The sequence below is a fragment of the Tachypleus tridentatus genome, chromosome 7, assembly GCF_004210375.1.
Source record: "Tachypleus tridentatus isolate NWPU-2018 chromosome 7, ASM421037v1, whole genome shotgun sequence".
Lineage (NCBI taxonomy): Eukaryota > Metazoa > Arthropoda > Merostomata > Xiphosura > Limulidae > Tachypleus > Tachypleus tridentatus.
In genome coordinates, this window is record NC_134831.1 from 14,179,261 (window position 1) to 14,194,066 (window position 14,806).

At 34.4% G+C, this 14,806-nt stretch overlaps 1 protein-coding gene across 3 annotated transcripts in view; it reads left to right on the top strand.

The window, feature by feature from the left end:
- The first annotated feature begins 224 nt into the window (after positions 1-224).
- Positions 225-14,806, top strand: part of LOC143255169 (chymotrypsin-like elastase family member 2A) — a 49,741-nt gene continuing 35,159 nt past the window's right edge. For all 3 annotated transcript variants that reach the window (XR_013030453.1, XM_076510420.1, XM_076510418.1), the window contains exons 1-5: positions 225-587; positions 2,094-2,179; positions 4,569-4,678; positions 7,058-7,341; positions 10,835-10,980. Coding sequence is in view for 2 of the 3 variants with exons in the window: in XM_076510420.1 (XP_076366535.1) it covers positions 515-587; positions 2,094-2,179; positions 4,569-4,678; positions 7,058-7,341; positions 10,835-10,980 (699 nt within the window). In the remaining variant the exon portion in view is untranslated. The remainder of the gene's footprint in view (positions 588-2,093; positions 2,180-4,568; positions 4,679-7,057; positions 7,342-10,834; positions 10,981-14,806) is intronic.

A 14,806-nucleotide genomic window follows, 5' to 3' on the forward strand; every position in this document is an offset into this window, starting at 1 on the left:
TGAACTAGACATCTCTTGAGCTTAGACTTCGAGAATAAACGATTTTTCGGAATATAAAATGTATTTATTAGTACTAGTTTATCTTTTAAAACTCATTGTATAAAAAAAGTAGTCCTTTGAGTTTTTATTTAATAACTGACGGTGTAAAACATCCCTAAATTAAACGAATATAGATGAATGAATGGCAAGTTCTAATAAACCATTTTGTAAGCGTCTGTATTAACCCATCCAACCTGAAATTATTCTACTGAACTTCAAACTAGACCCAAGTTGTAGGTTACGTCGAGCTGAACGATCTGACCTAGAGTTGTCCTTATTCAAACACTACTCCAGAAAAACCAACAAAAAAACAAAAACAGGTCAGAACAACCATTCTTTATACTATGCTTTTGTCTTTTCCCAGCACAAAACTAAACACCAGAAAAGTCTCAGCCATCTTGATGTCTACCACGTGGATTTGGACCAACTATCGCCTTTAAATTATACTAAATAATTGTATTACGAGCTGCTCGTAATGTTTTGTGTTTTCCGTTGTAGGCCTGAAAGGACAGGAATACTTCTAGCTGCAATTGTGTTGTGTGTTACCGGTAGGTGTTTCTATACGATTTATAAATAATATTGTTTGTTTAATATTATATAATATTGGAAACGTTCTTTAACTAAATTATATTCGCGATGATTAAAAGTAAACCAGAATAAAACAAAAAATATAAAAATTAAATTCAATGAAACATAAAAATACTAGAATTATTAACATAGCTAAGACTAACAAATTATATCAACCATGATATTTCTCAAGTCAAAAGTCATCTACCGTAGAGAATTAGAACAATTACCATTGGCATATCAACGTATTCCATGAATATGTAAGCAGCAGGTCAACAAGATTAACAGCTCGTTATTATTATTACTCACAAGTAGATAAATGTAAATAAACAAATTTCGCAATATTTACTACTGATAGAGACCTGCAAAAGATTTTTAGATCAAATTGTTAGTTTGACACTACTTCTTAAATAAAGGATTTCTGGAATAATACAAAACGCTTCTAAACGCAAATATCGAAATCCATACTTCCACTTGTATTATGTTTAACATTGGTAAGCTTTTATTAATTATGATCTGTATTCGATAAAGAGCTAAATTAACAATGTAACTTGTGTACGTTTTTATTTTAGTTTAATTAGGGCTAAACTTTACCCTACTTAACAGTACCAGTAAGTCCCCAGCTGGTACAGCGGTAACTCTACGGATTTACAACACTAAAATCAGGGGGGTCAATTCCTCTCGGTGGACTAAGCAAATAGTCCAATGTAGCTTTACTATAAAAAAAACACACACGTTACCAGTAAATAAAATCATAGTATTATTTCATGGACCTGACATTAGACCTCTTTTAGAAAACTTTGAGAATTTTTAACATGTTGCTATAAAACAATGTGTAATAAAGAATATTTAATCCATTGAATTCAAGTGCGCAGGAATGCGCATTTCTAAAGTAAAATGCACGCGCATTTTTAGGAAAGACAAAGATTGTTGTTTGTGAATTTAGCGCAAAGCTACTCGAGGGCTATCTGCGCTAGCTGTCCCTATTTTAGCAGTGTAAGACAAGAGGGAAGGCAGCTAGTCATCACCACCCACCGCCAACTCTTAGGCTACTCTTTTACCAACGAATAGTGGGATTGACCATCACATTATAACGCCCTCACGGCTGAAAGGGCGAGCATGTTGGTGCGACGGGAATTCGAACCCGCGACCCTCACATTACGAGTCGAACGCCTTAAAACCCTGGCCATGCCAGCCCGATAAAAACTGACCGTTATCATAACGAATAAATCTGACTGTAATAAATTTTACGAGACCTCGCCTGAAGTTTGCGTCAGCTATAATCACATGACACGTGAGCCACGGATGGTGAATATAGAATAACACAATAAGCAGACGATACTTCTGCTTGATGGGAAAAAAAAATCAAAATGTTGCTTTCAACTTTATGCTCAAAGACGACTTTAAAATTATTCAATATATGCTTATGTTATAACAGTTGTATTCACACCGAAATATTTATTGAAATATAATAATTTTACTTAAAGGTTGTGGAAAAAGTACTTTTGAAAACAGAGAAAATATTCGAATCGTTGGCGGAGAGCCATCTTCACTTGGAGACTGGCCATGGCAGGTTAGAGGGCGTTACAATCTTTAACTTTTTCTACTTTTAATTTTTTCTGTGTGTACGTGTGTGAAATGATTCTTAATATTTAATAAAGTATTTTTAAAGTGAAGACTGAACAGTTGTACCAACTGATGTTTTTATTACTTTTTAATGTGTTAATTGTTAACTAAATGCTAAGAATTTCTGTAGATATTGTAATACATTACATTTTCCTTCCATTTCTTTTGTTTTACCTTGCGACTTGTTCGTTTGTTGAGAGCTGCCTTCGCCAGTCAACTGTTCCTAATTTTCACTCTTATAACGCATCCAATGTCCCAAAGTGATGAATGGGATTTTTTTTCTCTCTAAAACGGAACGCGAACAACGGAGTCGCAGATTAATAGTTGGAGACGTTAACCACTGGGTGTATTATAGCACAGAAATAGATGTAACGTAATATACGTGTATTCAAATTTGGCTCTAGAATGTTTACAACTAACATTTCTCAAATCCTATTCTGTAAACTGGATTTGTTTGGTGATTAGCGTACCAAACTGCAGATCAGAAACACCAAAGTTTCAGGTGTGATGTGCCGCTGAACACGTTTTATTGTAGATGTGTTTCTCTTTTTGTTCCATATAACGTATTTGCGAGCAGAAGTGCGCTAGTGGTTAATTTGGAAAAGAAGGTCCAATAGGTCTCGAAACACGCTCCGCAATTAGAGCTCTAACAGTCAGTTTTGTTATTCAGTTAAAAATAGGTGTATAATAGACAGAAGTCAATGATTGTTTGCCCACCCTCTTGCCTACAGTTGTAAATTAAGATGTCGTATAGGTTGAAAATATCAACATAATACCACACATTGGTGATTTGTAAGAACTAGCCTACTCCGTTGTTATCGTTTAAAACTATTTTGGCGCGTTTTCTTTCAGCTGTGTTGTTAAACTTTTCATAACTGGCAAATCATTTAGTTTTGTAATTATATGTCAAACACTAGAAAAGTGTTATTTTTTACTCTTACAGTCTTTATTCATTATATTTTTATGATAACGTTTCAGATAGATTTATTTAACATAATTTTATGATGAACACTAATAACATTGGCTACTTCGACTTTATTGTTGAAGAAATGTGCAACAATTAGGTAACGTATGTTATTGAAAACGAAGGAGTTAGAAGTCACCAAAATAAGTATTACTTCTAGAACAAACAAAAGAGAGAGAGAGAAAGAGAGGAGGGGAGAGAAAATATGTCACCTTCTTGACTTCAATTGGGGGATTTACTCTAAAATTAGGTTTAACATGAGTTTCTTTCCTTGAGGAGAAAGAGGGCGTTTCAAGTATCATTAAGCTTTTTAAAAATATGATTATAAATTTGTTACCAGAAAAAAGTATTTGATTTCTCAAACGTAGGTAGATTAAATATTTCGCAACTTACAAAACATGGTGAAATTATACATATTTTACGCAATAACGCTCTCGCGGCCTGACGTCACCAGAAAACAGTTGGTTTCTAGTCGAACCAGGCTATGTACCGAATAAAAAGTACTGTCGCTTCTTTTTTAATCTCTATGAATTTGGAATGACTTTAGCCATGTTTTTATAATATATTTAAACATGAACCAAGAAGAGGCGTCGCTAGATACTGGTACATGGAACCAATTCTTCAGTTGGCGTTTTGAAAAATCGGAATAGAAAAACATGATCCATATCATACTGAAACGCCAAAATTTCCCGCACCTATAGGTTTGAGCTCCAAATTTTTTTAAGCACGTAATGACACCTCTGGAACCAAGAAACGACAATTAAAACTTGCAGGAAGAGTTCTGGTGATGATCCAAAAGAAACCTATCTGGTTTCTAGTATATAACATAAGGTACCTGTGTGGGTTTATTTGTTTGTTTTGAATTTCGCGCAGTGCTACTCGAGAGCTATCTGCACTAGCCATCCCTATTTTAGCAGTGTACGACTAGAAGGAAGGCAGCTAGTCATCTCCACCAACCGACAACTCATGCGCTACTCTTTTACCAATGAATAGTGGGATTGACCGTAACATTATAACGCCATGCCAAGCCTACCTGTGTAAGGAAACACATTGTAACACACGATAATATTCAAGTATGTGTATGTTGCACATTGATAATTTAATACTATTTATACACAATAATAATTTTCAACTAATTGCAACGCAGTGATAATTTATAACGATGACATAATTGTTCGTGTCCAGGAAGAGAAGCGGTAAAAGAATATAAATATTTTTCTATGGACTATAAAATATTATCATTTTTATTTCTATATTTATTATTACGAAACAAACTGTCGTTTTCATCTGAAAATGCTGTTTATAGTATTTATTTTTTTCTTTTGTAGAAGAACTAACAGACTTTTACAACTATGTATCTTTGACGTTACAGGTGTCTCTTCATTTAAAAAACCCTCTAACAGGAAAAGCCTTGAATCAACACTGTGGTGGAGTGCTAATACATCCGGAATGGGTGGCGACTGCTGCGCATTGTGTACATGAGTAAGAATCAATAAGAGTTTAACCTCCTATATGTTTCTTTAATGTAATAGAAGTATAGGCTTTAGCTATCTAATATCAAAGCGCAACGTGTTTGGTTTATTACATATTTAAGATTACAATAATTTTGTTTTCAAAGAGGTTAGTGAAAGGTATTTAAGAGAACAATAGTGTTTCTGTGGGATGTGACAGTTTCTAAGAACTATTAACTTATTTCACTGCACGATTTTAGGCGTAAATTAACTTTCAATTAGAAGAATTAAAAAAAAACTTAAAGGTTTGATAAGATTTCAAATTAACGTAAAGGTCAAATGCGTAAGGTTTTTTACATTATCTATATTATTCAAATATAATACAGATATAGGAAATATTAGATCCTGTTTCTTATTACACTCTTAGAAGCATATGAATAAAAGTTTTTATTCACTGTTTCTTACCACAATACCAATTAGACGAATTTCCTTTTTAAACACATTGTTTGAAACAATCACGAATATTCACCCAAACTAAAAGAATGAAAGATATTAGCAATATTACAATTAATCCAACCAGTTACCATGCCTTTAATGGCAATATTACAATTAATCCAACCAGTTACCATACCTTTAATGGCAATATTACAATTAATCCAACCAGTTACCATGCCTTTACCGGAGAAAATGACTGATTTCTCCCAACTGTTTTTATTTTTTATTATTTTATACTAGACATAGATGAAAACTAGAATTTAAATTCCATATAAGCTATTAAAACAAGAAACGCCTGTAAACTGTTTTTCAATTCGCATTGTTAAGAACTATAATTATTTTAATTGTTTATTAGGACAAAGCAGTATTAGGCTTGCTGTTTAGCGTTTAAGTGCGTAACTTACAGCTGAACAACTGAGAAACAATTACACTGATATTTCATATAAGCTAGTAAAACAAACAATGTATGGAAAAAAACAGTTGTTGATCAAGCAGTTCACATTTTTATACTTCCTCGTTACCATATGTAGAGAAGTGCAATGGTGTTTACTATATTATTCGAGTTTTACAGATTTGTTGTGTTTCCCAAGATTAAATTATTCTTTATTTTACACATGATTAATGGCTGGTAATATTTTATTTTTTATCACAATAATGTATTTAATTTTTTCTTATGATTTTAGATGTTTTTCAACATTTTTAATGTATTTGAAATTCCATAACAATGATTTAAAATGACATTATTACATGCCAATAAGATAACATATTAAATGATGTCTTAACCCTTTAAATTAATATTAACCAGTGAAGTGAAGAATTTTGCCTGGAAAATATATTAAACGAACTAAACATTTATGTGGCCTGGCATTGCCTGGTGGTTAAAGCACTCGACTCGTAATCTGAGGGTTGCGGGTTTGAATCCTCGTCACACCAAACATACTCGCCCTTTCAGCCATGGGGGTGTTATAAAGTGACGGTCAATCCCACTTGGTAAAAGAGTAACCTAAGAGTTGGTGGTTGTTGTTGATGACCAGCTGCTCTCTAGTCTTACTCTGCTAAATAAAGGACGGCCAGTGCAGATAGCCCTCGTGTAGCTTGCGCGAAATTCAAAAAAAAAAAAGAGAGCGTTGATAAGTATTCTTTTATATTGATTGAGCGTTTCTGTTCTAGTCACTTGTTTGTGAAACGTTTATTTGAATTCGAAAATGAAAATAAGTTTTTATTACTACTCAGAGCAGAAAGAAAAAAATTGTCTTTTGGACGTAAAAGGTAAGATATACTTGGTTCCGTAAATCCTAAGATTTATTTGTTCCGAAATTTTCATAAAAAACTACACGAAGGGCTATCTGTGCATAGCCATCTATAATAATGAATTGATCGACTAGAGGGAGTACAGCTAGTCTTTAGGAGCCACTGCCAACTCTTATCTGACCGAATTGTGACATATGACAGCCACTTTTCTTTTTAACCTGAAGATGACATAGAAATGTTGAAACATTGTTCTCTGCTTATCAGTAAAAGTCTCAATATCCGTACCAGCCGTTCTGAGATACATTTCGACGGTCACTTTTATAGTGCACTCAACACAAATTGCAAAAGACGTTTCTGTAAAAACAGGTTGGAAATCATGAATCCTCGGAGCCACAATATTTGTGCAAAAACAAAGCAGAAAGCTATAAATCCAAAAAAAAGTTTTTAAAAGAACAAAGTATGTGTGTATATATGTGATTAACATGAGATGTAAAGATTTTGTAAAAATTATTAATTTTGTCTCTCTAAGGTTAAATGTTTCCAATTTGTTTAGAAATTAAATTACAGTAAACTTGGGAAATATCATAAGCAAATATAAATTAAAATTTAATGAACCGGAACAAAAGTGGCTGATATTTCAAATATGTGTTATTGTGTTTTCTAGTCCTTTGTTCAACTTTCCTATTTTGGCTCCATTTTGGATAGTCCGTCTTGGAGAGGTGGATCTGTCATTAGATGAGGCCACAGAACAACAGGTCACAGTGAAACACATTTACCGCCATGAGTACTTTCGACTGCGTCACTTTATAAACGATATAGCTCTTTTTCATCTCTCTCAACCTGTTCGAGTAAATGACAGCAGCAGCGCCCCTATCTGCTTACCACCGCGAAACGAAACATTTCAGGGTCGAGAGTGCTTCATCAGTGGATATGGCAGACTGAAACTGAGTAAGGGTAGTTAGTACTTATGGTATATACAATGTTGAAATTAGGCCTGTGGATGATTTTAAACATTATGATGTGTAACAATAATTGAAAAATGTTAGCTGTTTCAAACAGGATTTAACAATATAAATAAATATATGTATATAACAGTGTTTCTTAACTTGGTTTCAATCGAACCCCAGGGGTTCGGTGAGTCGGTCTCAGGTTCGGAGGAGGTCAAGACACACACATAGTGTGTGTGTCTGCTCCGTTCACCCCACTCGTATGATTCGTGACGTCATGGTCCACTTGGCAAGGAACTTTGTGCGCTTAGCAGTCGATTTGTGACTGTATTAATCGTGCGTCATTTGTGATTATTTTCCTAATCTTTCAATCCCTTCATACTAACTATGTCGAGCAAAACCAGAAAGTTGTCGGACAAATACGTAAAATATGGATTCACGTGTATAGTGGAATATGATGGGAGTCACCATCCTCAATGCATGACTTACAATGTCAAGTTGAGCAATTATAGTCTAGCATCGGCAATACTAAAAGAACACTTCCTAAAGTTGCATGGAGATGGGAAATACAAGAACACAACGCTTGCTGAATTCAAGGTAAAGAGAGCCAGATTCGATGAAAAGGCTACTTTGACTGTTCTCGGCTCTGTACCCATCAACAAACCGATCCTCACAACATCGTACGAAGTTGCGTACTTGATTGCAAAGCAGGGCAAACCACACACCATTGGTGAAGCACTCGTAAAACCAACTGCGTTGAAGATGGCGAATATTATGCTGGGAAAAGCTGCTGAAAATTAGTTATCCCAAATTCCTCTTTCAAATGACACCATCAGCAACAGGACAGATGACATGAGCGATGACATATTGGCTCAAGTAGTTGCAGATCTGATTTCAAGCCCAACAAAATTCAGCCTTCAACTCGACAAGACCACCGACGTTTCCAATCTAAGCCAGCTTGTTGTATTCGTGCGCTATGTGAAGAACGACGAGATAAAAGAAGATTTTTTATTTTGTAAGCCTCTTACAACAACAACTAAGGCAGCCGACGTGAAGAAGCTTGTGGATGACTTCTTCAGAGACAACGATCTTTCGTGGGATATGGTTTCTACAGTTTTTTCGGACGGAGCTCCAGTCATGCTAGGATAAAACTCTGGTTTTGGTGTGCTGGTGATAGCCGATACACCACACATCATTGTAATGCACTGTGTTCTGCACAGGCATGCGTTGGCAACAAAAACCTTGCCTTCAAAACTGGGAAAAGTATTAAAAATTGCAGTGGAATGTATGAACTTTGTGCAAAATAGTGCCATGAAGCATCGCATCTTCCAAGAGCTGTGTAATGAAATGGGCTCTGAATTTGAGGTACCTCTGTACCATTCTAACGTCGACGATTATCCCGGGGAAAGGTGCTGAATCGTGTTTTTGCCATGCGTGTGGAATTAGCCCTGTTTTTGCGAGAGCACCAACATTATCATGCAGATTGCTTCAAAAAATCTGAGTCCATTCTTATTTTGACGTACATGGCCGATATCTTCAATGCTCTCAATCATCTCAATCAACAGATGCAGGGACGTGGAGTCATCATCATCGAAGCGGAAGAAAACCTGAAGGCTTTTGAAAAAAAGCTACCGTTATGGAAACGACGAACAGAGAAAGATAACTTCGCAAACTTTCCCCTGCTGGACGACTGTGTAAGTAAGATTGAAAATGTGTCTGAAATCAGAGACATTTCTGTACCCGGGGAACTGAAACAAGCAGTTGCCATGCACTTAGATGAGCTCGCAAAGTCTCTCGACGGATACCTCCCCACCAGAGAGTCATATCCAGCATGGGTGAGACAGCCGTTCACGTTTAGTGTTGCAACAGCAGATGCCAATAATGAATACCTTGACGAAATCATTGAACTTCAGCAGAGCAAGGTTCAACAGCAACTTTTCAGAACAACAACGCTCTCAACGTTTTGGTGTCACCAAATCGTAGTGTACCCTCTTATTGCTAAGAAACCCTTGAAATACTCATACCGTTTGTTGCAATGTATCTTTGCGAGCAATCCTTTTCGAGGATGGTAGACATAAAAAGGAAGAAAAGGAACAGACTTTGTTGCGAAAATGATATGAGAGTGGTACTTGTCAAGGTGAAGCCGCGCATTTCTGAACTTGTCTTTGAAAGGCAACAGCAAAAGTCACATTGATTTGCAGTAAATATTCATTGAGTTATGTTTTTGTTTTTGTGTGAAATTCATGTTTTGTTGGTTTTGTTCTTTGAACACAGTGATATTGTGTGCAACTGATGCATGGTTCGTTTTGTGCACTAATAAAATATCCACTTATGTTTTGAAGTTGAAAAAATAATATTTTATTTTTCCAATTACGAAGGGTTCAGTGCATGCAAGTACGAAACTTCCGGGGTTCAGTACCTCCAACAAGGTTAAGAACCACTGGTATATAAGGAATGGTAGCTATGTTTACGCCCGGGCAAATAGTGAAATCGTCTAAGGGGGGAAGTTATCAAACATGGCGGCAATTTTTATACCTTATTTTTTGCGTGGAATATTCAGACTTTAATATTCTTTCCTGCCAAAAGTCCTAAAATGTTTCCAAAGCTGAAGTTGGCTGCCAGTACCATTATGTGCACAGTAATGCCAGACCAAAATGATATTTCCCAAGCAACGATAGCTATTGTCACGTTGTGACTGAGATTCGAAAATACAAAGTCCATAACACACGGTTACACATGTGTTACGGTAACGGTGTGAATATTAATATTAAATGAAACCGTGTTATGAATGGTGTAAATATAGCCGCTACTTAACTAAAAGCAGATGATATGTCACACCTATCAGTCACGAATGTTATCACAAATAATTCTGAAGTCGTTTTGACGTTTTCCAAACTAAACTTGTCCACGAAAGAAAAACCTCAAATATAACTTTCAGCAAGCCAGATTTTGCCATGATTTTAAAAGTATGTACCATAAGAACCATTGTTCTTTCAGCGTCCTACAAATGTTTCGACTGATCATGTTTCTTTCTGTGATTTATTATTTATAAACAAAAGAATTTTGTTCTTCTAGTGGTCTACAAATGTTTGAACTGATTTGTTGCTCGTACTTTTGGTGTTTAAAACAAATGGATGTGTAACATGAAGTTTCAAATGTGACTGAGGTCATAACTCCTAAGGTATTTCTACAATAACCATAAAGTTTGAAGTATCACTTATATTTCATTGACTGCATTAAGATAGATCACGGCCTAATGTTAAGAAATGAACTGCTTTTCAGCAAATGAACTTGGGAATTACTTTGATAGTTATAGTTGCTCATATGACTAGGAGACACATTGAACATTCTATAATAAGCCTAAAAAGTATATAAAGTCAAGAGTGGTTCCTAATATGATTAAATGTAAAGTTTTAACAAAACTTGAATTCTGTAGGTTTGCAGAGAAATATTCACCGTGTTGTTTTTTTTTTTTTTTTAAATCTATTCATCAGATTCTCCAAAGTCGAGACTTTTACAAAGCGCGAAACTTCCTGTGTTTCCACAAAAGAATTGTACAGACGTCTACCGTGGTATCAGCTACATCACCACCAGAAATATATGTGCTGGATTTTCAGAAGGAGGCTTTGGCGCATGCGTAGTGAGTATAAATAAAAATGATCTGACAATACTCTTCTAACTTAAACACAACCAAACACACTTTGCATACGTGTCCATCTACTCACACCGTAAACATAAATCTCCTTCTGTTATATATATTTATTGCTGATTGTGTTTTGTTATTACAATGTTTAGTGCAATATTATCTGAACAGAGACAAGCATGGGCGGCTGCAAAAAAATTGCACGTATTATGATGTAAGCCTAACACCGTAATTAAACTAACTGTTTTTAGTACTTATTATTAAAACTATAAATTTGTGTTTCTGGTTAAGCATACATAACACGTATTCTTTTAGTCTATTGACTTACACTATAAAATCTTATCTCCGACATACATGTTTTATCTTTCCCTTGAAAATGTTTCTGTGGGCGTCCATGCAGACAATGCCACTTTTCAAGTTTCATTGTGTATATAGAATTAAATAGACTACCACAGTTTAAGATGCAGATAGCTAACAACAAACAAACCGTCACACTCGTGGCCCAACTGTAAGATGTTCTTTGTTCATTTGATGTTCTACATATTTCTATTCAAAGCTCCCCCTTTATTATGCCAGTGTTCAAAAAGTGTCGGCCACAGGACCGATATTTAACGTTTGATTCATTCATTGTTGGCAACATATTAACTTTCAAGTTTACGCGTTCTAACCATTACTAACAGTTATATTTTCATAGGGAAGTTCCATTCCATATGTAGGTAATAAGTTGTAGTTATTCAGTGTTTCGGATCCAGGACAGTGTCTAACCGGAGTGAAAAAATTACAGAAATACTTTTGATGGTTTTATTGCTTTATCTCTCTCTTAAATTTTATATTACAAAATATAATAATTATACAATATTACAGGATATGTCACATATATAACTCACAGATTATAGCACGTTACAATATATAACAGCACATAGTTTATCACTAGCAGAGTCAGTTGATAATTCATTTTACAGTCTTAATTTGGAATCAAATGGTATATCCTACACCATAAATATATAAATATAGTTTATAAATATTCACAGGTTGTTTTGAACAATGTATCAATGATGGGTAATTGATCTAAGTTTTTCTTTATATCAATTGAATTGTCATTTTTTTTTGTATTCAGACAAAATGTTTTCCGTATTTCTTTTGTATTTTTCCAATCATTTTTTGAAAATGTTTAGTATCTTGTATTCGACTGCAAAATGTGTGTGACAACTATTTTATTGAAATAGAACCATTTCTTTTTAATGAGGCGCCAATTTTATACAACAAAGTGCCAAATTTTTCTCAACGACGTGTAAGTTCTCATCTTGAAAAATACAAGCTATAATTTCGAAATTACCTACTTAATTATATTCTTACTTAGAAACAAACACTTTTTTGAAGTAATTTTCCTGATATAGTCACTTTGAAACGAACAAACTTTTAAGATGTCTTAAAAAGTAATAAAAATAAATAAAAAGCTAAACTACATAAAAAATATTTGGGTGAGACATTGTTCTTTTTTTTTTCAAAACCTGGTGAGACATTTCTTGTATCTCCAACATTTCTATACTTTACAATCTGACGCTTCATTGATAAATTAGTGGATCAACTTGGTATGAGCCAATTTAGATTACTTATTTAAACAAACTAAAACATGGAGTTACTTGTTCGCTGTGTACACAGGTTCCTCTTTGTACTTGTTTATTTGTGCTGTTTTTCCTTAGATGAGATTATGTTTAATTCAATGACTATCTTAAGATGTAATCCGACTTAAATTATTGATCATTAAACATGGTGACAAATATATTTGGTATACTTACCTGACATGTAAATCATAAAATAGAGCTATTGATCTATTTAATGCCCCCCCCCCAGTGGCTCAGCAGCATGTTTGTGGACTTACAACGCTAAAAACCGGGTTTCGATACCCGTGGTGGGCAGAGCACAGATAGCCCATTGTGTAGCTTTGTGCTTAATTCAAAACAGCAACAACTGATCTATTTAATGATTCCGCGTGGTTGACATGGAGGTTTTCACTTCAATTAAATTTATAGGAACAATATATTTATCTAATATACTGTATTCTGCAGCTTCTGGAATGAACGGTACGTTTGATTTATTTTCTAATACTGAACATTTAGTAGCATCTGGTAAGGAGTTAATTAATCACTTAGTATATGTGGCATATTGGTTTGAACTGGTCTGTATATTCCTATGATATTGCGGTAGTTTTGAGTTGCGTAAAAGATTACCACAGAAAAACAGGCAAATAACAAGTGCTAGTCTGACAAGCTTAAGATAAGGTCCGAGGACAGAACTTGTTTATCAGAGATGGGAAGAATGTGGTATGTTAGTCGTTATAAAAGGTACTTACTAGAAATCTGATAATGAATTAACCTTCAGCTTAACTAGTAGGTCGCTTGGTGTGGGAAAATTTCGAGACTGATTACAAACTAAACAATTGTAATTATGAAATTATAATAGCATATATATATATTAAAGTTTCAACATACCACTAAATAGGACATAAGAAGTCTTATTTCTAAGGTATGCTTCTGCAAACGATAAACTTCGGGTGCTTTTCCTGGAAGCTGACTACACATTAGATCCTTTTAAAAGATCTAGGCAAATCTTCTCCAATGAAATTAAAAATTTGTCATCAGATTACAAATTGATCAGTAGTTTTATGGCATTTATCCAAAAAGCGTAAACTTTTAAGCGACTATTAATATTGTAAAAACGTTTAGGCTAAACTCAGAGGACCTGTGTTCATTGTTTCAAGGTCACGTACAAGTGCAATATTCTCGCTAGTCCGAAGAAGGTATTAAAATTTCCCCTTCGTGAATTTTTCAACATGTCAAAAATTTGTTCTGCTACACAAATCAAAACGATACATGTTCGATTTTTATCAAGGCTACATTTTTTGCTTCAACATTTGTTTCATTTTTACTGTGCATGACATTCTGCCTTAAGTTTTGTATTATAACCATACAATAAAGGGGGGAAAAAAAGCTATTGTGAATACCGTATCAACATCTTCCGTTAAGTTCATATTTTGCTTGATTCTTTCGAGCATGAGGTTCTTTAATGACATTTTTAAACCAATAATACTTAATATTGTTTAAAAAATCAGCCCTTAGCAGGTACAGACAATTAGACTGAGGATACCTAGCATTGTTTAAAAAAATCAGCCCTTGGCAGGTAAGGAAGGTTAAACTGATTATACTTAACATTGTTTAAATAAAGCAACTCTTGACAGGTAGAGACCATTAGACTGAGGATATCTAGCATTGTTTAAAAAAGCAGCCCTTGGCAGGTAAGGAAGGTTAAACTGAATATACTTAACATTGTTTAAATAAAGCAGCCCTTGACAGGTAGAGACAATTAGACTGAGGATACCTAGCATTGTTTGAAAAAATCAGCCATTAGCAGGGACGATTAGACTGAGGATACCTAACATTGTTTAAAAAAATAAGCTCTTATGAGGTTATGATGGGTAGATTGAGAATGCTCAAAATTGTCTAGAACAAACAGCCCGCAAACAGGTTGTGATGGTTAAACTAAGGATATTTAACGTTGTTTTAACAAAACGTAGCCGTTAGCAGTTAGTGATATGAACACTGTGGATCTGATAAACATTGATTAAATAACTGATTCAATAAAACATTTAATAATAATTTGAAAGAACTGGACAGTTACAATTACTCCTTAGTTAATTTAATATTTTATGAGTACGTATTAATGGAATTATGATTCATTAAAATTCCTGTCTGAAAATATGATTAGTTTTATTACTTTTAACAACTTAAGTTTTGTATATGGCTTGATAAACAAAAACTTAAAC